This window comes from Ursus maritimus, unplaced genomic scaffold (assembly GCF_017311325.1).
Source record: "Ursus maritimus isolate PB19 unplaced genomic scaffold, ASM1731132v1 scaffold_21, whole genome shotgun sequence".
NCBI classification, from domain to species: Eukaryota; Metazoa; Chordata; class Mammalia; order Carnivora; family Ursidae; genus Ursus; species Ursus maritimus.
This window is the reverse complement of record NW_024424564.1, coordinates 33,000,565-33,026,992: the sequence shown is the minus strand read 5'-3', so window position 1 is coordinate 33,026,992 and position 26,428 is coordinate 33,000,565. Positions and strand designations below refer to the sequence as shown.

General features: G+C 35.9%; 2 protein-coding genes across 2 annotated transcripts in view; both read left to right on the top strand.

Annotated features, from left to right (window-relative positions):
- CDK17 (cyclin dependent kinase 17) overlaps positions 1 to 26,428 on the top strand; it is a 110,723-nt gene that overhangs the window by 29,193 nt on the left and 55,102 nt on the right. The window lies entirely within an intron of this gene.
- On the top strand, positions 1,341 to 8,729 carry LOC121104408 (60S ribosomal protein L38-like). Its single transcript, XM_040637344.1, has one exon. The coding sequence runs from the start codon at positions 4,859 to 4,861 to the stop codon at positions 5,069 to 5,071; it is 213 nt and encodes a 70-aa protein (XP_040493278.1). The 5' UTR covers positions 1,341 to 4,858; the 3' UTR covers positions 5,072 to 8,729.

Below are 26,428 nucleotides of genomic sequence, written 5' to 3'. Positions count from 1 at the left end.
ACATTCTGGAGTTCAGTAATAATGAATTCATACCCATTTTACTGTCTCTTACTACTCATGAGTTGTGGAGAGCCTTGGTGAGTACCATTAGGTTTTCTCAACTATTGATTGCACACCTAAGGATGTGGATTTTTTTTTTTTAATAATGATTTTTTATTATATTATGTTAGTCACCATACAGTAAGGATGTGATTTTAATCAGAATTTTAGCCTGCTGTTATGAAAGCAGTTATATAAATGAACATGTATTCAAGTGCCTAGGAACTCACTATAAACCTTGTCCCAAGGCATGAAAAAAACTGATTTTTAAGCATTGATCAAATCCTATAGTAAATCTTTATTTTAATTTCTATATAAAATAATCAGCAAATCTGAGCAGACACCCACATATTTCAAACAATATTTGTTGTAAAAGTGAAATAGGAAAAGTTTTCTTTCTTTCTTTCTTTTTCTTTTTTAAGATTTGTTTTAGAGAGCAAGGGGAGGGGTGTAAAGAGAGGGAGAGAGAGAATCCTCAAGCAGACTCTCGCTGAATGTGGAGCCTGAGGTGGGGCTCAATCCCAGGACCCTAAAATCATGACCTGAGCCAGAATCAGGCACAAGCAGCTTAACCAGCTGAGCCACCCAGGTGCCCGGGGAAAGCTTTTCATATGGAATTTAGCTTTATTTTAAAAAAATATATCATATTCACAGAGATGGCCTAACAAGACGGTTAGGCACTAATTCAAAAAGATATATGCACTCCTTTGATTATGGCAGCATGATTTACAACATCCAAGATATTGAAGCAACCTAAGTGTCCACTAATAAGTGAATAGTTAGGGAAGATGTGGTATACACACACACACACACACACGCGCGCGCGCGCACACTCGAGTATTACTCAGCTTTAAAAAAGAATGAAATCTTGCCATTCATGACAACATGGATGGATCTAGAAGGTATTATGGTAAGTGAAATAAGACAGAGAAAGGGAAATATCATATGATTTCACTTGTATGTGAAATCTAAAAAACAAAACAAACACATGAAAACCAGAAACAGATTCATAAATACAGAGAACAAATTAGTGGTTGCCAGAGGGGAGGGGAGTTGTGTGGATAGGCAGAATAGGTGAAGGGAATTAAGAGGTGCAAACATCCAGTGATAAAATAATAGAAAAAGTTTATGTGACAAAATTTTCATTTTTCCTTTTATCTGTTTCTTTTCTAGGTTAAGAATGTTACTTAAAATTGCATGGAGATTTTATTATAGTTCATCAGCACTCCATTTAGAAAGGAAAGTTCAAATCATCCTATACTGCAGTTAAGAAATTTGTTAACATATAAAGTAGTTTGGATGTCCTAGATGGTTGCACGCTTGGAGAGACCTTTGTGTATAGCATTTAAGAAAACAAGTGAGGGTATGTAGTAGATGATCTAACTAATTTGGCCTTCATTCCCTTTGTGAGACTACTGTTTGATGGCCGTGACTTGTTTAATGCTAACTGGTAGCTGGTAGGCTTTTCTTTAGTTTGAGCTTACATTTTTTTTTTTAACAGTTGTATTCCAGTGTTGTTATTGTAATCACATAATTTAATCAAATATTATTTAAACTGGTGAAATGTTAATTAATGCATAAAGAGAGTCATTTCTGTGAAAACTTTGGAAAGGCTTGATGAAGGCTGGTTGCTATAAAACATCCCTTGGAATTGGATGTAAGGAAAACATTTAAAAGTCTGTAAAGGTCACACAAATCTTGAAGAGTTTGGCCTTAATTGCTTTACCGGTGTTTTCAACTTTTCCTTTCATGTTTAAAGAAATTGACTAGAAATTGTAGAGTCCGTGTTGGCACACTGTTTATGTAAGGAATCTGTGTAATGGCCTTGGTCTCATAGCAAAAGAATGGTAAGTACATTTGAATGTTTCAAGCTAAAATGCTTACAGTACATAGGTATACTTTTTTCCCTTTAGTGATTGATTCCCTGTATTACCAATTCATTAGCAGACTGGTTGATTCACCAATTCTTATTTTCAGTGAATGTACCTTCTATTGCAGACATTTTTCTTGACCTCTAACTTGAAAGAAAGTTGTAGGACTGAATAACTTTTTCAAAATTTAACATGGAATTTGTAATAAAATTGGAATAATGGTGGGATTTCGTAGTTAGGATCACTTGTAGTTATAGCAACAGTTAACAAAATTTTCTATTCAAGCCATTTTGTTTAAGATTTTGTAGTTACCTAAGTTTTGGGACCCTCTTCTCCTTTCTAGCATTGTTTGCCCCTCTTGAAAAAAAAACCAAAAACAGTTCTTTTAAATTTCTTCTTCCAAGGAATCAGCTGATTTTTCAAAGACATTTGAGCCAGTGTAATGGTTTCATATAGAGTTGTTAAAATATTTCATTTTCTAGTAAATATTAGATGGAAATATAGAACACTTCAGTTACAGCTTACTTAGAAAATTAAAAGGAGGGTATTTTCTATTTATCTTTATTTTACTTCTTCTCTTGGGGATCTGAATGTATCTTTTAAGAATTAGTGGGCAACAGGATTGGCCTGTACTCAAATCTTAGGAGGCACAGTGCCCAGAGAGGGCCCCAAAGCTGTTTTGCTGGCTGCCTACTCTGGAGCAGCTGACTAAACCAGATGCAGAGCACATTGATCTGGTCATAATTGCTTTCATCCTGGAGCAGAGCAAGTTAACACAATTTAGATCAAGAGCCACATTAGAAGATCCTGACCTCAGGATAACCTCTCATTTCCTACCTTTGAAACAGGGAACAATTCTAGTCACTTCCTAACTTCTAACCACAAAATTGCATGGGAACATATAGCCACATCTAAAGATTGTGACCTTTTGACTTTCTTTATCCTTTATGCAGATGGATTCAGAAGAAAAAAAGCAACAATAGTCTTAAACTACTGTTCTTTGTTGAACAGAGAAATAATCCCTTCCCTTATTTTTTTCTATTGAAATCTTTCTAGACCATTCCTGTAGATGCAGTATAGATGAAATAGACCTGGGACTGTGTTTGTAAACTCACCCTTTTCCAAAAAAAAGCATACCAAGAGCGTGACAACTCTTTTGTCTGTGTTAGCAGATCATTGTTTGTTGATATACACATTTTTGGATCATTGCTCTTGGTAAATCTAGGCCTCCCATTGTTCTCCACATATACCAGCCAGGTTTTATTGAGCTTTATTTTCTAGAGATTTCAACTTTGTTTCTGCTATTCTGTACATGACAGAATAGATAATTTCATATATGGAAAACGATAAGTTACTGGGTAGATAAGAGGGACTGAAAATTGTAAGCAGTTTTTTTTTTTTTAAAGATTTTATTTATTTGAGAGAGAGAGCGAGGGGGAGAAGCAGAGGGAGAAGGACAAGCAGACTCTGTGCTGAGTGCGGAGCCCAATGGGGGACCTGATCCCAGGACCCTGAAATCATGACTTAGGCTGAAACCAAGAGTCAGATGCGTAACTGACTGAGTTGCCCAGGCACCCCAGTTGTGAGCAATTTCTAACTCATAAACTACAAAGCCACTTTCCCATTCATTTTTGGGAATGACATTATTATAGAAATAACCCTAAATTTACTCTAGTACATTAAGTACAGTTCACATATTTCTTACTCTGTTAGTAAGAAATTCAAGTGCTTACAATGTGAGCATAGAATATTTATTGAAAGAATTAACCACAGAATCGAGAATTACTGTTTTACTTTGTACATCTGCCTGATACAAAGGGAACTACCTACCGCCATGATAAAAGTCTCTGTGCTTGACTCTTGGAAGATGTATTGAGTTGGAACAAAAGAAGGAGGAAGAGCAGCAATCATTAAAAATGTCATGAAATGAGTAAAAAAGGAAATATGGAGGTAATGAAATGTATTGAGGTGTTTTATAAGTATTTTGTTGACTTGAGTATCTTTCTATTCAGAAAAAAACAACAGGACCCAGATATCTATCTACACAATGTCACAACTTTTGGAGTTGTATACTGTCCTGATGGCTGATGGCATTGAACCATCTATCATCTTGGCTAAATCTTCATAAGACCACTGAAATATATTTACTATTTTTTAGTGTCCAGAGTTATAGGTATGTGATATTCCTGGTAGTGCAAAGCTAATTGACTTATGTAAGGATCAAATTATGGATCTTAGCCATACCCAGTTACTTTAAACAAGCATGAGTTACCATTAACTAAGTTTTTTTTTTGATAGTTGAATTTAAAATTTTTAAAAAAATATTTGAGAGAGAGTGAGAGAGAGAGAGCAGAAGCAGAGGGGAGAGGCAAAGGGAAAGGGAGAAGCAGACTTCCCTCTGAGCAGGAAACCCCCTTTGTGGGGCTCGATCCCAGGACCCTGAGATCATGCCCTGAGCTGAAGGCAGCCGCTTAACTGACTGAGCCATCGAGGTGCCCCTGTATAGTTGAATTTAAATAGCAGCTTATAATTCCACTTATTTTTCAGAGATGATTTTTTTTTCTTCATGTCTTATTTGTCCTATATGTTGCAATACAGTAGATGTAACAAGAAATATATATGTTATTATAATATATTAGCGGCTGTGGTTTATTATACTTAGAACTAAGGGACTTTTCATATGGATATTTATTTTTCTTTCCCGTATTTGAAGGACTGGGTTATACTGCCCATAAAAGTAATCACAGAAATGACTTGCTATGGAGGAAGGTAACATCTGTGTTCATACAGTAAATGAGTGTGGCCTGTTTCTCTGATGGAATGTCTAACACTTGACAGTACTGGTCTCAAAAAGTTTATTGATAATTGTAAATAACTTTATTTAAAAATATACTGGGTAGGTCTTTTGGGTGGTGCAAGCTGCAAACTCCCCTGCACCCCTCATAGCTATGCCTGACAAAATGGAAGAAATCAAGGACTTTCTGCTCACAGCCAGGCTAAAGGATGCCAAATCTGTCAAGATCAAGAAAAATAAGGATAATGTGAAGTTTAAAGTTTGCTACAGCAGATGCCTTTATACGTTGGTCATCAGAGATAAAGAGAAGGCAGGGAAGCTGAAGCAGTCTTTTCCCCCAGGTTTGGCAGTGAAGGAGTTGAAATGAACCTGGCACAGTGATTTGAACTGTATTAGAATTCTTAAAAAAAAAAAAAAAAAAATACACCGGCTAGTCTAGAACGGCTGGATGGCAGTGGAAGGTTTGCTAGAGGTTTTTTGTCCTTCGCTTTGTCAGAAACCTCCTCTCAGTAGTGTTGAAATAAAACCAGGAATAGTTGAAAATTTTTCCTAACCACTTGTGGTATTGAGTGTGAAATTTATTTATGATTCTCCTCAATGAGAAATGTTCAGAGGCCTACCGAAGGAGGAAAGATGCATGTTTACAGGTCTCCTGCAAAGATAATATTTATAGTATTATCTACTTTGTACAAACATAGTTCTAAAAATATTTTAAAAAATTGTCAAAATAATCATAAGGAAATATTTGAAGCACATTTTGGTGTAACAGTAAATGAAATTTGGTGACTTACAGATAATTTAATATTGCTAAAATTGCCTTAAGGTGTGGTTTTTCTTTTGAAAAAGATGATCATGCATACTTTGACTTAATTTTACTCAAGAATATTACAAAAATTAAAAGGAAAGGCAGTTTGTGTTTCACTTGTAATCTGCACATGGGCCAGTTTATTTGTGAGCAGATTAATTGAAGGAGCATATAGATTTTAAGTCTCTATTTTAGCAGGATTTACTTAGTAGCTCAGTGACTCTTTGGTGATCACTTAAGTTTTGAGCTTTTGTTTTCTCATTTGTATAACAGGAATGGTAAATAAGTACACCTTTTTACCTCACAGAATCATTTTAAGAACCAAGTAAGATGTGAAGACTGCTTATAAGCTCCATAGGGCTAGGTACATAGTGATGCCATTCATGTTATTTTAACTAAATTGGTAAATTACATGTGGCTATTAATACATATTTCATCTTTGGGGAGAAAAGTAATTTTATTTAGCTGTATTTAAGGGTAATTTTAAGGCTTTAAAATTTTTATGGATAAATACATAATAAATATTAATACAATGTATAGATATTCAGAGGAAAGTTAAACTGACAAAAAGTATTTGAGGCAAAAAGACAAAGGTTTGGTGTCTGAAAAAGATTTTATCGTAACCAAGTGATACTTTCTGCAAATTAAGCACCTTCCTTGTATACCTTTTTCTATCTCCTGTCTGTGATGACCTCCTAAGTTCTTGAACATATTTAATAGCTTTCATGGATGAGACTGAAGGTAACTGAATTGCCAGCATTTTCCCTAAAAGGGAAGAGTAATTTGCTAATCTTAATTTTTTTCAAAGCCGTTTTTGGTTTATTTGTGAAACATAGAGAAAAATATTTTCATTTTCCCATTTAGGAAGTAGTATAGATCAAGCATACTGAAGTGATTTTCTAAAATACTTCCTGTGTTTCTTTCTAGTACCCACTGAGAGGGTTATTGTGAGGATATGTTTAAAGCACTAAAGAAACAAGATGGAAAGAAACAGAACAACATAAAAAACAAGTGTAACATAACCAGATGATTTAACATATGTATAATTGGAGTCCCTGAGTGTTACAGTCTGAATGTTTATTCCCCCAAATTTCATTTTGAAATCCTAATGCCCAGTTTGATGGTATTAGGATGTGAAGTGTTAGGATGGTGCTGAGGTCATGAGGGTGGAACCTTCATGTGTGGAATTAATGCTTACATAAAAGAGATCCTCAGAAAGCTCCTGAGCCCCTTTCACCATGTGAGAATACAGCAGGAAGTCTACAGCACAGAGGAGGGTCCTCACATGGTCATGCTTGCACCTTGATCTCAGACTTCTGGCTTCCAGACTGTGAGAAATTTCTGTTGTTTATAAACTGTCTAGTCTACGGTATTTTGTTATAGCAGCCAAGCAGATTAAGACATTGATGAAAAGAATAGGGGAAAGGGGCAGAAGCAATATTTGAAGAAATAATGGCTATTTTTCAAAACTGTTGAGACCACTGATGGAAGAAGCTCAGTGAACCCAAAACAGGATAAATAACAAACACTTACCTTAGTGTTTTGGAAACTTTTTCATAGTGCCACTAAGCCAAAAGAAATAATAATTCTATTTATTAAGTAGTTAACAACTAATAGTAGGAGTTTGTAGTACTGTGTCTGCCTGCTATTGCTATGTTTCCCTCAGCACTAGTTCCAGATCACAGTGCTAAAACCCACATATCAACCGAATAATCTTAAAAACAGAAGGGGGAAAAGACATGTTAGTTACAGAGAAATAATAAGAATTTTCAAAGATGACTTTTTAACCGACTAAGAAGACAGTGGAATGACACCTGTAAAGCACTGAAAGAAAAATTTGATAACCAGTAATTCTATACTCAGTGAAAATATCCTTCAGAAACAAAAATGAAATAAATATATTCTTGGATAAACAAAAGCTGAGAGAAGTAATCAGTGGCATACCCACAGTTCAGGAAATATTAAGGAAATACACCAGGCTAAAGAAAAAAATTCTCCGGTAGAAGCAGGATAGAATGAAGAGTACTAGAATAGCTAAATATGGTGGTCAGGGTTGTTAATTGCTTAAACCAATAGTTTTGTTTTTGTTTTGTTTTTTTAAAGATTTTATTTATTTGACAGACAGACAGCCAGTGAGAGAGGGAACATAAGCAGGGGGAGTGGGAGAGGAAGAAGCAGGCTCCCAGCGGAGGAGCCCGACATGGGGCTTGATCCCAGTATCCCGGGATCATGCCCTGAGCCGAAGGCAGACGCTTAACGACTGAGCCACCCAGGCACCCCTTAAACCAGTAGTTTTAACAATTTCTAATATTCCATTGGAAATGTTATATTGGAAAACAGTATAACACGTAGAAGTAATTATATGATAGCAATAGCAAAAGGAGGAAGTAAATAGAGTTAAATTATCAGAATCTCTTATTTGTATGGGACATGGTAAAAGTACTAATTTAAGATAGAAACTAAAGATGCATTTTTGTATCTTTTACAGTAACCGCTGAAAGAATGATGCTAAAAGATAAGCCTATAGAGTACATAAAATAAAATAATAAATATTTGAGTAGAAAGGGAAGAAAAGGAAGAACAAAGGACAGAACAAGGGGACAAATGGAAAATAAATAGATGATGGACTTAAACTCAACTACATCAGTAATTAAATACAAATGGACTAAATGTTTCCATTATAAGACATTATCAGGCTGAATCAAAAAAGCAAAGCCCAACTATATGCTGTTTACAAAGCATAAACAGAAGTTCAGAGTAAAAATATGGGAAACAATGTACCATGATGCACACATTAACTAAGAAATGGCTTGTGTGACTATATTAATGGTAGATACAGTGGCTTTAGCCAAGAAACATTATTGGAGATAAAAAGGAATAATGTTAAAAGAGTGAATTCATTAGGAAGATATAACAGTTCTAATTTGTATACACCTAATTACATAGCTTCAAAATATGTAAAGCAAAAACTGAGCTAAAAGGAAAAACAGACAAGTCCACAATTGTTGTGGATTAAATAGGCCTCTCTGATAGAACAAGTAGACAAAAAATCTGTAAAGAAATGAACAGTGACCTTTACCTCACACCAAATACAAAAAGTAATTGAAAATGGTTAATGGTCTTAAATTGTGAGGCTAAAAATATAAAACTTGAAGATGAAAAATATAGAAAAAATATTTGTGATATACCACAAATTTTACCAAAAATTTTAGGATGCAAAGAGAACCATAAAATAAAAGGAACAAAAAAGAACAAAAGGCAAACCACAGAACAGAAAAATATATTTGTAATACATATGTCGGACAAAGGACTTAAACATAAAGAAGTCTTAAGACAACTCTATTTAAAGTTGACAAAAGATTTGAAGAAGTTATGTGAATGGATCTTAAGCACATGAAAGAGATGGTCAACATCATTAGTCACTAGGAAAATACAAATTAAAATGACAGATGCATCAGAATGGCTAGAATTAAAAAAGATAATACCAGTGTTTATGATAATGTGGAGTAACTAGAACATATACATTGCTGGTGGGAATATAAAACTTGTACAGCCACTTTGGAAAACAGGCCATTCCTTAGAAAGTTAAATGGACATCTACCATAATGACCCAGCAAAAAAGATTTGTACAGGAATGTTCATAGGAACTTTAATCACAGTATTCAGAAACTGGAAACAAGTGTTCATTAACAGGCTAATGAAGATATTGTGGTATATCCATACAGTGGAATACTTTTGAGCAACAGCAAGAAACTGGATACAACAACGTGGATTAATACCAGAATCATTATGCTGAGTAAAGAAGTCACGCATGTAAGAGTAAAGACTCTTACATGACTCCATTTATGGAATTTCTAAAGAATGTACTACCTTAAGGAGCTGACACAAAGCTGCAAATGGAGCTGTTTGATCACCTTGGAGCACTGTGACCTCTCTTTCAAAAGTGTGCAAAGTTCAAAAAACAATGTTTATTATTAAAGTCACAATTTCTTGAATAAGTAGTGCTTCATGGAACCCTAGGATTCTGTGGAACCCCGGTTGAAGAAGTCTGTCCTGGGAGTTCTAATTAGTCATTCTAACTGATGACATTTTTATTTCCTTGCAAAACTGGAAGTGATGTGGATTTTGCTTAGAAGTATAGGGTGTACATCTGTGAGTCTTGGTCCCCTCAAATCTTTTGGAGGTGAATAGCACATGAGTTATTAATGATACATGTCTAAAGTCTGGCTTCTTTGATTAATGTACCTTGGATGCTGAGAAGATACATTTAGAATATTTGATTTATAGTGTGGAAATAATTTTTGTTAGTCTTGACCTCCCCCATGTCCTCTACAGCAGCAGTATATGAGAAGTGAAATTAATTTCTCAAAGACTAAAACTGCTTTTGTGTTTAATGTCTCCTCATTAATATTGTCATCACTATGGGCTACATTTGACTGCTTGCTTTCTGGGGGAAACAAAAGTTTTTTGTTTTTTTTTTTTGCCAGAAAAAGAAGTAGTATGTGATAGAGCAGGGGTCCACAAGCTATAGCTCTAGAGCTAAGAATGGCTTTACATTTTTAAAGGTTGTTTTAAAAAAATTGGCAGACACTGTGTATGTGGCCTATAAAGCCTAAAATATTTACTGTTGAGTAATTGCAGATAAAGTTTGTTGACACTTGAACTAGAGGATCTTCTAATATATTTATTTACAATTATTTCGTGAGTATTCTGTAAATATTTTCTTTAACTGTTTTGATGTAAGAAAGCAGAATTTATCATAAATATACTTTTAACAGCATTGTTGAAATATAATTTCTGTGTAAAACTTACCTTTAAGATGTATAATTCAGTGGTTTTTAATATATTTACATTTGTACAATCATCATCATAATCTAATTAGCCCTGCAAATGTTGAATGAAATTATTTAGCCCACCAGTTTGAAATGAACAGAAATGAACTAAGGTTAGTATTTTGCTATTTGTTGAGTAACTAAAAAGATAAAACTACAAGGGAAATAAAAATAAAAGTTTTAAGAAATCAAAATACTTATATGCACTCTAAGAACTGGTATAATAGCAATTGGCAATAAAAAAGTTATTCAAATATATTGAGATAATACCCCTTAGCAGTACATTAGATCATTTTTTATTTTATTGTTTATTTTTTAAATTTATTTTTATTTTATTGTTTATTTTTTAAAAAATATTTATTTAGAGGGCACCAGCGGAGTAGGGGAGGGAGGAGGGAGAAGGAGAAGCAGACTCTCTTATGAGCAGGGAGCTCAACTCTGGGATCACGACCTGAGCCGAAGGTAGATGCTTAACCAACCAACTGAGCCACCCAGGCACCCCAGTACATTAGATTATCAATGTGGTAGAGTTCTTTCAGGAATTCTTAAAAGTCCATGAAAGAACCCATGAAGTCATAGTTTAACTTACAGCATTTTTCCCCCTTAGTGATTTGTGCAGTAGTGCTGTGTTCTATAATTGATGGCATCTTAAATTTGGTGAAATATGGTATGTTCGAAATGATGTATTCATAAGTCAGCTATTCCAGAGGAAGATTCAGAACATTTCAGGCAATAAAAATATTAAAATTAATCACTAGGAAAAGATTTGGTCTAAAAGAAAGAGCTACTTATATTTTGAGGTAATAAAATAGCGCTCATCTAAAATTTTAGCAATTCAGGCCTTTCATTAATCCAAATTACTCCTGTGATGATTTTTGAATACGTGAGAGCTTTAAAGTTTTCATGTAGACACTAAATATGAGCCTTAAGATTGTTCCCAACTCAGATCCTGATTTTGTTTTGAAGACCTGTGCATTGCCTAAGTATGTTATAGAGTACAGCATGGGTGGTTGTTCTTTTAAAGTTTGGGGTGTTAAAATAGATGCCCTTATTTTAGTGTTGATTATTTATATAATTTCCTCAGAAGTCATGAGAAAAATCAAATTGCTGAATTATCTAGAGTTTTGTAATTCTAAATATTTACAGAATATTACCTTAAGTATATAGAGAGGAGTAATCCTAGAGGTGGTGCTGGCTTTTAAGGTATTTTTTTTTTTTTTAATCAGCTTCAGACTCATCCTTCTAAACTTTTTTTTGTGGTGTTGGAGCTGAAACCCTACAAAGTATATTTCTCATTTACCACCTGGTTCCCTGTTAAATTCTGCCAGTAGGAGGAGTGGCAAGGGATTTGCTCCTTTATGTTTACTTTTTCCTATCAATATATTCACAGCAATAGGACTTCACCCTGGCAAGAGTAAGAGTGGCAAATGGCTCCATTTTGCAGTTTTTCCACACTCCTAGAACCCTCATCACCTCGCTCCTAGATGACATCACTAGCCTTTTGTTCCCTCTCAGAGATTTGTGTCCCAGTTTTGCAGGGACCCTCCTCAAGTTCTTGGTTCTTCATGTTCTTCAGGGAGTGCTTTATTTTTAGAGATCTGGGCTCTAGTTTTCTAGGGTTTCTCCAAATCTTTGAATTTTAGTAATTCCAGTCACTTCCTTTTGTTTCCCTTGGCTCTGGGAGTCATAGCTGCTTCCTGTCCTTACGTTCTTCGTGATTATATGAGTCCCTTTTTTGCCTTTCCAGTTCTCCAATTCATGGTTAACAACTTACACTAAATTCTCTTAAAATTACTGGTGTGATTTCTGTCTTTTGACTGATACCTGACTAATAGACTGGTTAAAAAGGTCTTTGCAAACCAAAGTCCTGGAGAGCACATTAGACCATTTTTCATTTAGTAGTTATTGAACCTCTGTAATGTGCTGGACCTTTCTTTGTGCTCTGTATTCTCTGTCAAATGTCCTCCCTTATCTGTGGTCCTAGAGCTGCTTGAGAATGCGTCATTATTACACTTCATTGTCACCGCCTCCTTTTCTGTATTTCTCTACTTGAGGCCAATGATAGTGTCTTGTTTCTTTGTACCTAGTTCCTAACACAGGATTTGTATAAGCTAGATGTTCAATAAATACTTTAATTAACGAACATATTTGTAGATGTGGTTGTAAAGGGCAGATGTCATGACAAAAATTATCTAATGTAGGGAAGGATCTTATTTTGATTATTTTTGGCATCTGAAGGTCCTCAGATATTGAGATATTTAAACCAGATGTTAATATGGCAGCAAAGGTTATTTAATACTCTTCTAAAAGTCACATGCCTAAGGCTTGATTTGGGTTTTCTGGTTCAATTGTTCTAGTTCGGTTGTTTGTGAGATTGAATGTGCTTTATCTCACCACATTTTCACCAACTCTTATACAACTCTGTTCTAGGAAAGAATCCATATCCATTCATCATGATACTTCTCGGGTTATCAGGCCTCTACCTGTCATGTCTCACTTTTAATTAAGACTTCAAGCTTCCCTTTCCCTTCCACCTTCATTGTGCTGATGGAGTGAACCCTGCACTTCACTGTACTTTAGTTATTAGTGCATTATTAATGATTGATACAGGACCACCCAGAGGGTTTCCAAGTCTTCTAGTTGTTTTGATTGCTATGTACTTTGTCTTCAGTATTTAGTGGGGTCACCCTGACCTACAAATATCCTAGTTCCAGACCCTTAACTCCATTATGGTACATCTTATTGGCACCCATGTCATTCCTATTGTTATACTCTTTAGTGTAGGCTACCCCTTCAGTTTAAATCATCAGTTTGAATCTCTAGTTACTGTTTTCCCAAATGAAAGATTTAAGGACATCTTTCTATTTCTACTTCTTATTTGTAGTAGAGGATCTGTTGATCAGCTAACTGGATGATTTGAATGTCTTGGTTTACAATACTGAGATTTTAGGGGGGAAAAAGTATTTCTTTGGAATTTCTTTATACTTGTTGAGGGGTATGGATTTTTTTGCTTCATCTTTCAGAATTTTAGTGGGTATTTGGTCATTCAGCCTTTTCATTATTTGCTTTTTTGAGTTTTTATGTTAAATCTTTTTGTTCCAGTGTCGTTAACATACAGTGCTATATTTGTTTCAGGTGTACAATATAGTGACCCAACAGTTCTGTACATTTCTTAGTGCTCATCAAAACAAGTGCACTCCTAATCCCCTTCTCTGTTTCACCAATGCTGCTACCTACCTCCCCTTCTGGTAACCATCTATTTGTTAAGAGTCTGTTTTTTGGGGTGCCTGGGTGGCTCAGTCGTTAGGCGTCTGCCTTCAGCTCAGGGCGTGGTCCCGGCATTCTGGGATCGAGCCCCACATCAGGCTCCTCCGCTGGAAGCCTGCTTCTTCCTCTCCCACTCCCCCTGCTTGTGTTTCCTCTCGCTGGCTGTCTCTGTCAAATAAATAAAATCTTTAAAAAAAAAAAAAGTCTGTTTTTTGGAGTGTGTGTGTGTCTCTGTATGTCTCTGTCTCTCTCTCTTTTACTTTTCCCATTTGTTTGTTTGTTTCTTAAATTCCACATATGAGTGAAATCACGTGGTATTTGTCTTTCCCTGACTAAGTTATTTTGCTTAGCATTATACTCTCTAGCTCCATCCATGTTGTTGCAAATGGCAAGATTTCATTCTTTTTTAGGGCTGAATAATATTCCATTATATACACACACACACACACACACACACACACACACACACACCCATCCATCCATTATCCATTCATCTGTCAGTGGACGCTTGGGCTGTTTCCATAGTTCAGCTGTTGTGAATAATGCTGCAATAAACATGGAGGCGCAAATATCCTTTCAAATTAGTGTTTTTATATTCTTTTGGTAAATATCTAGTAGCATAATTACTGTATCATAGGGCAGTTTTTTGTTTTGTTTTTTTGTTTGTTTTTGTTTTTTTAAGTAGGCTCCATGCCCAGTGCGGAGCCCAATGCGGGACTCAAACTCATGACTCCGAGATCAAGACCTGAGCCGCAATCAAGAGTTGGACACTTAACTAAGTAGGGCAGTTCTATTTTTAATTTTTTGAGGAACCTCTGCACTGTCTTCCTCAATGTCTGCACCACTTTGTATTCCCACCAGCAGTGCACAAAGATTCCTTTTTCTCCATATCCTCTGTAACACTTGCTGTTTCTTGTTTTTGATTTTAGCCATTCTGACATGTTTGACATGATTTCCATTGTGGTTTTGATTTTTCATTTTCCTAATGATGCGTGATGTTGAGCATCTTTTCATGTGTCTTACATGTGTCTGTTGGCCATCTGTGTGTCGTCTTTGCAGAAATGTCTCTTCATGTCTTCTGCCCATTTTTGATTGAATTATTGGTTTTTGGGGTGTTGAGCTCTATCAGTTCTTTATATATTTTGGGTCTAACCCTTTATCGGACATGTCATTTGCAAATATCTGCTCCCATTCAGTAGGTTGTCTTTTAGTTTTGTTGGTCATTTCTTTTGCAGAGATTTTTTTTTTTTGATGTCCCAATAATTTATTTTCTCTTTTATTTCCCTTGCCTTGGGAGACCTATCTAGATGGACGTTGCCATGACCAATGTCAGAAAAATTGCTTGTGTTCTCTTCTAGGATTTTTATGGTTTCAAGTCTCACTTTTAGGTGCTTAATCCATTTTGAGTTTATTTTTGTATGTGGTGCAAGAAAGTGGTCCAATTTCATTCTTTTTCATGTAGCTGTCCAGTTTTCCCAACACTATTTGAAAAGACTTTTTCTCGTCTGCATATTCTTTCCTGCTTTGTTGAAGATTAATTGACCATATAATTTTGGTTTATTTCTGGGCTTCCTATTCTGTTGTATTGAACTATGTGTCTATTTTTGTGCCAGTACCATACTCTTTTGATTACTACAGCTTTGTAATATAACTTGAAGTCTGGGATTGTGATGCCTCTGGTTTTGCTTTTCTTTTTTAAGATCGCTTTGGCTATTCAGAGTCTTTTATGGTTCCATACAAATTTTTGGATTATTTGTTCTGGTTCTGTGAAAAATGCTGTTGGTATTTTGATAGGGATTGCATTAAATATGTACATTGCTTTGAGTAGCAAACATATTTTAACAGTATTTGCTCTTCCAGTCCATGAGCATGGGGTGTCTTTCCGTTTCTTTTTTTTCTTTTCCAGAGAATTTATTTGAGAGAGAGAGTACGAGCTGGGGGGAGGGAAGTGGGAGAGGGATAAGCAGACACCCCACTGAGCAGGGAGCCTGACATGGGGCTCAATCCTAGGACCCCGGGATCATGACCTGAACTGAAGGCAGATGCTTAACCTACTGAGCCCCCCAGGCACCCCTGTGTTGTCAATTTCTTTCATGTGTTCTTTACATGTGTTTTATAGTTTTCAGAGTACAGTGCGGGGCTTGATCTAATGACCCTGAGATCATGACCTGAGCTGAAATCAAGAGTTGGATGCTTACCTGACTGAGCTACCCACGCACTCCTAAATGGGATTGTTTTCTTAATTTTCCTTCTGTTGCTTCATTATTAATGTATAGAAATGTAACAGATTTCTATACGTTAGTTTTGTATCCTGCAGCTTTAGTGAATTTGTTTATCAGTAATAGCAGTTCTTTGGTGGAGTCTTTAGGGTTATCTATGTATGGTATCATGTCATCTGCAAATAGTGAAAGTTTATTCCTTCCTTACGAATCTGGATGCCTTTTATTTCTTTTTGTTGTCGATTGCTGTGGCTACGACTGCCAGTACTGTGTTGAATAAAAGTGATGAGAGTGGTCATCCCTGTCTTATTCCTCACTGTAGAGGAAAAAGCTCTCTGTTTTTTTCCCCATTTAGGATGATCTTAGCTGTGGGTTTTTCATATGAGGCCTTTATAATTTTATGTTCCCTCTAAAACTACGTTGTTGAGGGTTTTTATCATGAATGGGTGTTGTGCTTTGTCAAATGCTTTTTCTGCACCTATTGAAATGATATATGGTTCTTATCCTTTCTCTTTTTTTTTTAAGATTTTATTTTATTTTTTTTTTTATTTTTTAAAGATTTATTTATTTATTTATTCGAGAGAGATAGAGACAGCCAACGAGAGAGGGAACACAAGCAGGGGGAGTGGAAGAAGAAGAAGCAGGCTCACAGCGGAGGAGCCTGATGTGGGGCTCGATCCCACAACGCCGGGATCACGCCCTGAGCCGAAGGCAGACGCTTAACCGCTGTGCCACCCAGGCGCCCCTAAGATTTTATTTTTAAGTAATGTGTACATGCAGCATGGGGCTCGAACTTCCCAAGAGTTGCACACTCCACCTACTGAATCAGCCAGGCACTCGCACTCCTTCTTTCTTGTATTAATGTGATGTGTCACATTGATTTGTGAAGATTGAACCACCTTTACCTCGCAGAAATAAATCCCGCTTGAGCAAAGGGAATGATTTTTGTAATGTATTGTTGGATCTGGTTTGCTAGTATTTTGTTGAGGATTTTTGCATCTGTATTCATCCGGGATATTGGCCTGTAGTTCTCTTTTGTGGTGGTGTCTTTATCTGGTTTTGGTATCACGGTAATGCTGGCCCCATGGAATGAATTTGGAAGTTTTCCGTCCTTTTGTATGCTTTGGAATGGTGTGAGAGGACTAGGCATACTCTTCTTTAAATGTTTAGTAGAATTTGCCTGTGAAGCCATCTGGTCTTGGACTTTTATTTGTTGGGAGTTTTTTGCTTATTGATTCAGTTTCTTTGCTGGGAATTGGTCTGTTCAGATTTTGTATTTCTTCTTGTTTCAGTTTTGGTAGTTTATATGTTTCTAGGAATTATCCGTCTTCTCTAGGTTGTCCAGTTTGTTCGCATATATGTGTTGGTAAATCTTTTCAAAACTGAGTACATTGATTATCTTTTTGTATTTTTGAATTTTTAGTACATCATAGTATGTTAACATTTCATTTGATGTTTCCAAATTGTGAAATTGTGAAAATTGTTCACAATATTTTTACTCTCCTCTTTGGAATATGGTAGGTATCCCTGCCAAATTAAAATTAGGCATGGCTGTGTGACTTGATTTAGCCGATGAAGTATGAGTAAAAGTAATGTGTGATACTCCTAGATGGAAGCTTTAAGAGTCAGTATATACTTTGCCACACTGTCTCCTTCCTATGGTGGCTGCTACTTTAGCCTAGGTCCCTGAAGACTTGGAGGAGAACTCCAGTCAACTCTCAGTGAGCATACAGCATAAAAGAATAAAATCTTAGTTATTTTAAGCCACCAAGATTTGTTGGTGTTTGTTATTGTAGCATAACCTACTTGATCCTGACATATAATTGGTGTTAATCAATACAACTTTTTTGTAGGAACATTTATTGAGCAAACACATGTGAGATAAAAACTTTTTTTCCCCCCAGAGTTTATCTTTTGAAGTTCAGCGTAAGTGGTTGTAGTATCAGTAGAAGTTACAAAAAGAATCTGCTGGAATGATTAGTTAGGTGCCTTGTTTTTATTTGTGGACACAAGCGTAGTGACAGGTATTAGATGATGTTGGTAGGCCAGGAAAAGTAGGGAAGCCCAGAATGGAATGGTACATCTTTCAGAAGGGACCTGATTTCATACCTGATAACATTAAATATAGGCCATTCGTTTCAGAAAATAAAAGAAAGAAATCCATCTGAGCATAGTCTATTTTGGAAGGTCATCTGTTAAATGAGTTAAGTAACTAGCCTGAGATTACTCAGTTACTTAGTGGCAGGACTGGGTGGGGGAGGGGGGTGGAAATCAACCCTTTTGACTCTAGCCCTATGTCCTTTTTATTATTAAAACATTTCACTTATTCTCTTAAGATTTTTAATCCACTCAATCTTTAATTATGCCTTTCCTTTCAGTCCTAATTTTTCCCCCTAAACTTAATTAACATTTTCCCACCAATTTGCACAGAATTGTGTCAATCACAGTTCTTGGCTCTTGACACATTATTCTTACTGGTCTGTGCATGATCTTATATAGAGTGTATTTATACTTTATTTAGTAAAATAACATCTGTGAATGTAACTCTCAAGCATTGCCAGTAACTTACATCTTCCTGTGTGGTTCTCCTTGCCTCTTCCTAAATTGTAGCTATCATTCTGAACTTTGTATTTCAATAGTCTCTTACATTTCATAAAAGTTTTATTATAAATATGTTTACCTAAACAATGTATTTTTTCCTTGTTTTTGTTTTTATAAAAAGAATATGCTAAAATGTAGTCTTCTGGATTTGTTTTTTTGATTAGATATTGTGTTACTTATATTCATTCTTGTTGCATGTAGTTGTAGTTCATTCATATTTACTGCTGTATATAGTATTCCGTTCTGCAAACTTATCATAATCGATCTATTTTCCTTACTATAGACATTTGGGTTGTTTCCAGTATTATCCTATTAGAGACATGTTGCTATGAGCATCTACTCATATTTCTGGGTAAACGTGTTAAAATTTCTCTCAGAATTGTAACCAGAGGAAGAATTGCAGGCTCATAGGGTATGCAATGTTTAACTTTACAAAAGGGTATCTAATTAATTTCCACCATTGTTATAATAATACTAATACTTTTTTTCTCTTGGCCAGGATTGCCAGAGGTTTACCTATTTTATCAATCTTTTGAAAGAACCAGGGAAGCTATTTATGAGCCTTGCAATGATTTAGGTAATAAATTACTATGGTTTAAACTAAGGCTTAGCAGTGGAGATAGAGGGGGATGGGATTGGGACTGTGAGGGATATGAAAGTAATACAGTTTGACTTGATGATCCAATTTGATATGGCATTTGAGGGAATGGAGATTGTAAAGAATGATCTTTGAGTTTCTGGCCCATCTATGAATCAAGAGTGGAAATGTAGTTACTTTGTTTGATCTTGTAATTGAAAAGTGCCTAGATCAGTTTTGTTTCATTAGTTTCAGTGCCATTATTTTCTATTCTTAGAAATAAAGCTTTTAGAAGGATGCTGTTTTTTTCTATAATGCTTGGGAAACATTTTATATAAACTACCTTCCTCAAGAAGGACATTGAAATTATTGTCCTAGAATATTATCACTAGTTGACTCTTAACCAAATAGAATAAGCTGGATTACTCTAGAGAGAAGATAGGTCAGGTACAACACAAAGCTGTAAACTCCCAGTACTTCCTGTATTGTTTAAAAGTATTAGTTTTCAAGGGACTAAGTTATTTCAAATCCAGAATAATTGGTCTACTTTAACCTTTCTGTAGTTCTGCTTTGAGAAATACAGTACTTACATGCAAATCCATGTTTAGGAGCTCTCAGCACTGAAGTGGGATATAGAATGATAATTTGAATTGCTTTCTTTGTTTTTGAATTACAGTGGGGAAGTTTAAATTTTTTTTTTATAGTAGTGATGTTTCAGTAGCTATCAAAGATGATTGATTTTCAAGGGTGTAAGAGATAATTGTCAGAGCAAGTGTTTTAAAAACAGTTTGTAGGGGTACCTGGCTGGCTCAGTTGGTAGAGCATCAACTCTCGATCTCTGGGTTGTTGAGTTCAAACCCCACATTGGGCATGGAGCCTACTTAAAATTTAAAAAATTAAAATTAGAAAAAAAAGGAAAAAACAGTTCGTATTTTTCAGGGAGCCCCTGGTTTTATAATTTAATTTAAAGCTTTTTATTTAGTCATGGAGAATTTGGTAAAATTAATTTAGCTGGAGTAACTAATAAAAGAATTTGATCCATTTATGAAAGAATAAATAAAAATTAATGAAGTCTTAAATTTTTCATATACTATTTTGTTTTCAAATATTTGCTGCTTTTTCAGTGGGCCTTTCTCTTTTTGTATGTAACCATTTGTGTGTCAAAATGAGGCACTACCTCAAATGATTACAATTGCTCTCTTGGTTCAGCTGTGAGTAAGACCATTATTATCAAAAACATCATATGACATTTCTAATAGATGACTTTCTGAATTCACTGAAACTGAACAGCTGTTTCAAACAAATGCCCTTTCTATGGGCATTTATCATCTGCAGATCAATTTATTTGTGATAAAAATATCTACATTTTGAGTGATTTTTAAAAATCAGGTTTTAATCATTTTGAATTTCAATGTATTGTCCAGCAATGTAAGTGAAAATACGTGTTTAAACACTTTTTAAAAAAGATTTTATTTATTTGAGAGGGAGAGAGAGCGTGTGAGAGCATGAGGTGGGGGAGGGGCAGAGGGAGAGGGAGAATCAGATTCCCTGCTGAGCTGGGAGCCCTGCACAGGGGCTAGATCCCAGGACCTTGGGCAGAGGCATAATTGACTGAGCCACCCAGGCACCCCAGCAAAAATACACATTTAAAGAAAATAGCTAAAATAACTTCTAGTGAAAAGCCAGAAGGATTTGGGGATTATTTATCCCAGTGAATGTATTGAGATGCAACATTAATATGCCTGTTAGAGGTTTCTTGGTGACTGGTTAGGTTTTGTCTAAGATGCTACTGAACCCAAGGGATAATGAGTAAAGATGAATAAGGGGGACATCATTTCATGTTCCAGTATAGTGAACTAAATGTCTTGATCTTTTCAGTCAATCAAATTTTGTATAAGTTGTCAAATTGATGAAGCAGTTTTCATGAAAATTACATTTTGACTATTTTCTTTGTTGAATGAATTGTTTGGCTTTTGTAACAATTTTAACAACATATAGTGTATTAAACCTCAGTTACCCTCATTTGCGGTACTACAGCTTTATTCTGGAAATAATATAACACCTCTCTAAGTTTCTTGTGGGCAGAGTTCATGTTTTATTGATCTTTCTGCCTTCAGTGTCTCATATTGCCTGCGACATGACAAGGCCTCTGTGTGAATGTTTGTTGAATGAATAAATAAAAACTTTTTAACATAAGAGTGAAAACCTAAGTAGAGCCTTCAGAATGGGACAGTGATTTAAAACTTTGCCAGTTAATAGATTGACTTTAAATAGAAAGATCTGAGGTTATAAAAGATTACTTATCTCTGTTGTTTGCTTTCATTCTTTCGTTCAAGAGGTTTGGTGCCTGTTGAGTGCCAGGTTTTGTACTAAATGCTGGGTTTTGTACTAAATACAATAATGAACAAAACATTAAGTCCTTGCTCTCAAGGAGATTAAATTCTAGTGGAAGGAATGAGCAATAAAACCAGCATTTAGAGTGTCAAGCCAGGCAGGCTATAGAGGAAATTAAGGAAGGGGGATAGAGTGTAACCTGGGTACAGAGTTGTCACTTTTATACAGGGTGACCAGGGAAGTGCTGTTTGAGTAGAACCAAGAAGGTGGTGAGAATATCTGGGAGAAGTGCATTCCAAGGGGAGGAAGAGCAAGTACAAAGGCAGGATCAGCAGAGACTGCTGTGCTGCTAGAATAGAGTAGGTGGGAGCAGAATAGTAGCAGCCGAGGTTAAAAAAGGAGAATGTCAGACAGGTCATATAAGGCCTAGTAAGCCATTTAAGGACTTTGGGGTTAATTACTGAGTAAAGTGCCAATACTTGGAGGATTTTGAAGAAGAGGGATGATATTTATTATTTAGTATGTTTACTCTGGCTGCTGCATTGAAAATACACACTGGTCAGTGGGGCATGAAGGGGGAAGGTGGTGGGGTGGAAGCAGGAAGACGAGGTAGGATGCTCTAAATATTCTAGGCATAGAGTTGATCAGGGTTGGGTTAAGATTTTAGAAGTTTAGGTGGTAAGAAGTGGTCAGACTCTGGATATATTTTGAAGGAAGAGCCTACAGGTTTGGGTGATGCATTGACTGTGGGGTAAAACTAGTAAGAGGAGCAGGGTTTAGAGGAAGTGGAAATACATGTGTTATTTTTTTCCTTGATTTCTGTCCCTGATGCTGGGTTTTAATTCCCTAGCTAGAATACGAAATTGCTTCCTAACTCTGGAATTTGGGACTATGGAAAGAAAACTGAATTGGGATCCCTAAAGTGACATTTTAAGGCCTGATGCTCTCACTTTCAGAGACTTGGCTGAATCATTTTTTTGATCCTCTTCAGGCTCTGTTTCCTTAACCAGAAAAATGAATTGGTTGACATTGATGGTCTCTAACATCTTTTCATTTGTCACAATTTGTGTGTTTCATTATTTTTGGAAGTACTTTGATGACTTCCCCTTTATCCACTTATTAATTATAGGCATTCCTCCCATTTCTGACCTTCCCTCTTATCACCCATATTCTTCCTGGCATTAATAAGTTTTATAAATGTAACTCTCAGATCTATACTTTAGACTGCCTTTTTTTCTGAGTTCTAGATTCATTAAATTCATTAATTCGTTAAATTTGCTCCAGTAGGTTCGATCCTGAATTCATTTTCTCTCTCCTAAACTTGCTCTTTTTCTTGTGCTCAGCAGTTGGTAATTTTGATTGTATGATTTTTATTAATGGCTGATCATTAACCTTATTTAATTACTAATGTTCAGTTTGCTAAGATAAGTTAATTGGAATTAAGTTTGGGAAACTAACCTGGTAGATCTCACAGTGTGATCCATGATCCTGAAACCCTTTCAGGGAGCCTGCAAGATCAAAACGTTATCTTTATAGTACTAAAACATTATTTGACTTTTTAAAACTGTGGACATTTGCTCTGATGGTACATATGCAGTGGTGTAGACAACTACTGGATCCTTTTTTCAGATCATAGCAATGGCATTCTTTCCCTATATGCATTTGCAAGGAAGGAAACAATTTCACTTAAGGTTTTGATCTAGCAGTAAAATAAATTAATTTTCTTAAATCTTATCCTTAAATACATGTCTTAATATTCTCTGTGATGAAAAAGGTAGTATAAAACATTTCTGCTGCATGATACAGTCATTTAAAATGATGTATAGCTACATTCATTTACATAAATAGATCTCCATGACATAATTGAAGGAGAACAGCTGAAATACGATACTAGTAGGAAAACGGCCTAATTGGGGTCCTGACTCTGTTACAGCTTTAAGTTTTACTTAGTTCACCACTGGTGTCAGATGTTTTGAGTGCAGAATCAAGACTTTCCCTTCATTGTGTCTTGGGATCTTAGCACTTTTAAGAGATCTCTGTTTCACAACAGCACAGCTGCTGGGATTTTAAGCGGCTGAGACATTTTCTTTTCTCTTAAGCCCCACCCCTGGCTTTTCTCTCTTCTGGAGAAATCCTGTACCTAGTACCCTCAAGGCATCCTTTAGTGGGTGTGGCCTTGGACTTGGTGAAGGCCCGGTGCCCCTTGGGGACATTTTTCTCTTAGCTTTGTAGCTCTGTTCCCAGCATTTTGCAGCCCTACCTCCCCATTCCCCTCTTGCCGCTCCAGTATTGGAAAGCATCTTTTTTCTTTTTTCTTTTTTATTTAAATTCAATTAACATATAATGTATTACTAGTTTCAGAGGCAGAGTTCAGTGATTCATCAGTCTTATAAAATACCTAGTGCTCATTATACCCTCCTAATGTCCATCACCCAGTTATCCCATCCTCCCACCTCCCTCCCCTCCAGCAACCCTTTTGAGAAAGTGCAGTTTTACCTTGGGAATGTGGCTGCTAAATCTGTCTTGCCAGCCCCCGTGCTCTCCTTAAAAGTTTGCTAAACATTGGGCTAATTTCCCCCTTTTGTAGCAGTTTCACTCTTCTTTTCACCATGACCTCAGCCATGTTTTCATTCCTGGAAAGGGCTTGTTCCTGTAGGAATTTAGTTCACTTATGTTTCTTTGCATCTCAGCTCTCTGGCTTTTTAAAAAAACTATGATTTTATAGTCTCTGGCTTGTTCTTACTGTTAAGGAGGTGGGAGCAACGATAGTCTTTTACGAGTTTCTGCATCCTAACCATAAGCAGTAATCCAAGAATTTACTCTGTTGTGTTCAGAATAATTGGTATAGGTTGACAGTTCACATTGAAATTATTTAGCTAGTTCTTCTAATACAATTTTACTAAAATAAGGTATTGGCCATATTTAGGCTTGATGAAAAACCAATATAAATGTGTGCTGGCACAATAAAAAAAAAGTTTTATTGTGGTAAAATGTATAGACCATAAAATTGTACAATTAAGTGACATTAAATACATTCAGAATGTTGTGAAACCATCACTGCTATTTTCAGAACATTTTCATCATCCCAAACAAAAACTGTACCCATTAGATAACAACTCGTTATTGCTCTCACCTTCTTACCCCTGGTAACCTCTATTCTGCTGTCTCTATGAATTTGCCTGTTATAGATATTTCATATAAGTAGAATCATAATATTTGTTCTTTTTGTGTTTGACTTATTTCATTTAGCATAATGTTTTTGAGGTTCATTCATGTAGTAGCATGTGTCAGAACTTTTTTACTGCAGAAATGTATTTTCTTCTATATGTGTGTCTCACATTTTATCCATTCCTCTGTTAATGGACACTTACGTTGTTTTTACCTTTTGTCTGTTATTATCAAATCTGCTATTAGTATACAAGTGTCTGAGTCCCTGTTTACAGTTCTTTTTGGTATATCCCTAGGAGTGGAATTGCTGGGTCAGAAGATTATCCTGTGTTTAGCTTTTTGAGGAATCCCCAGATGGTTTTCCATAGTGGCTGCATATTTTATGTTCCCGCCAGCAACGCACCAGTGTTTAATTTGTTTACATCCTCACCAGCATTTGTGATTTGCTTTCCCTCTTTATCTTTTTGAGCAACATTCATTATTTTCTGTTTTTGTTTGTTTTATAGTAGCCATCCTAGTAGCTGCGAAGGGATATCTCATTGTGGTTTTCATTTGCATTTCTCTAATGAGTAGTAATGCTGAGCCTCTTTTCATGCACTTATTGGCCATTTGTAAATCTTCCTTGGTGCAATATCTATTCAAGTCCTTTGCCCATATTTTAATCACGTTTGCTTTTTGTTATTGAGTTATAAGCGTTAATATATTTTGTATATTAAATCCTTACCAGAGATATGATTTGCACGTATTTTCTTCCATTCTCTACGTTGCTTCTTCACTTTCTTGATGCTATCCCTAGATGCATAGAAGTTTTAATTCTAATGAAGTCTAATTTGCCTGTTTTTATTCTTTTTTACTCCCTGTGCTTTTGGTGTCATATTTAAGAAATGATTGCTAAATCCAACACCATGAATATTTCTCTCATGCTTTCTTCTAAGAGTTTTATAGTTGTAGCTCTTAGATTGAGGCCTTTGATCCATGAACGAACACACACACACACACACACACACACACACACACACACACAGCTCACCACCCTTGTTAGATCGTGATCTGAGCTGAAATCAAGAATCCAGTGCTTAACGGATCAAGCCACCCATGCACCCCTTCCCAGCATAACTTTTCCTCCCACCCCCACAACATTTTTGAAAACACTATCCTTTCTCCACTGAATGGTCTTGGCAACCTTGTTGAAAATCAATTGATCATGGAGATGAAGGTGTATTTCTGGACACAGTTCTATTCCACTGATATTTATGTCTCTCCTGCCTGTACCATAATGTTTTGATTATTGTGTTTTTGTAATAAGTTTTGAAATCAAGAAGTGTGAGTCCTTCAGCTTTGTTCTTTTATGTCAAGATTGTTTTGGGTACATCAAAAACTAATGATGTACTGTATGGTGACTAACATAACATATTAAAAATTTTTTAAAAAGATTGTTTTGGCTATTCAAGGTTTCTTAGAATTCTATATAAATTTTAGGATGTGTGTGTGTTTCTTAAGGATTTTATTTATTTGAGATAGAGTGAGTGAGAGAGAGAGCACACATGAGCTGGGGTGCCGGGCGAGAGGGGGGGGTGTTGGGAGAAGGAGAGGGAGAAGCAGGTTCTCCAGTGGGCGGTGAGCCCCTGTGGGGCTGGATCCCAGGACCCTGGCATTATAACCTGAGCCACCCAGGTGCCTCATGTGTTTTTCTATTTCTGTAAAAAACACCATTGGGATTTTGATAGGGATTGTATTGAATCTGTAGATCATTTTGGGTAATATTGTCATCTTAATATTAAATTTTCTAGTACACGAATGTGGGATCTTTGCATTTATTTAGTTCTTTGTTAAAGCAACATTTTGTAGTTTTCAGTGTACAAGTCTTGTGCTTCATTGTTAAAAGTTATTCCTAAATATTTCATTGTGGTTTTTTTTGCCA

Excerpts from the sequence above, each read along its gene's own strand:
- LOC121104408 (XM_040637344.1), top strand. The coding sequence starts at position 4,859 with ATGCCTGACAAAATGGAAGAAATCAAGGACTTTCTGCTCACAGCCAGG.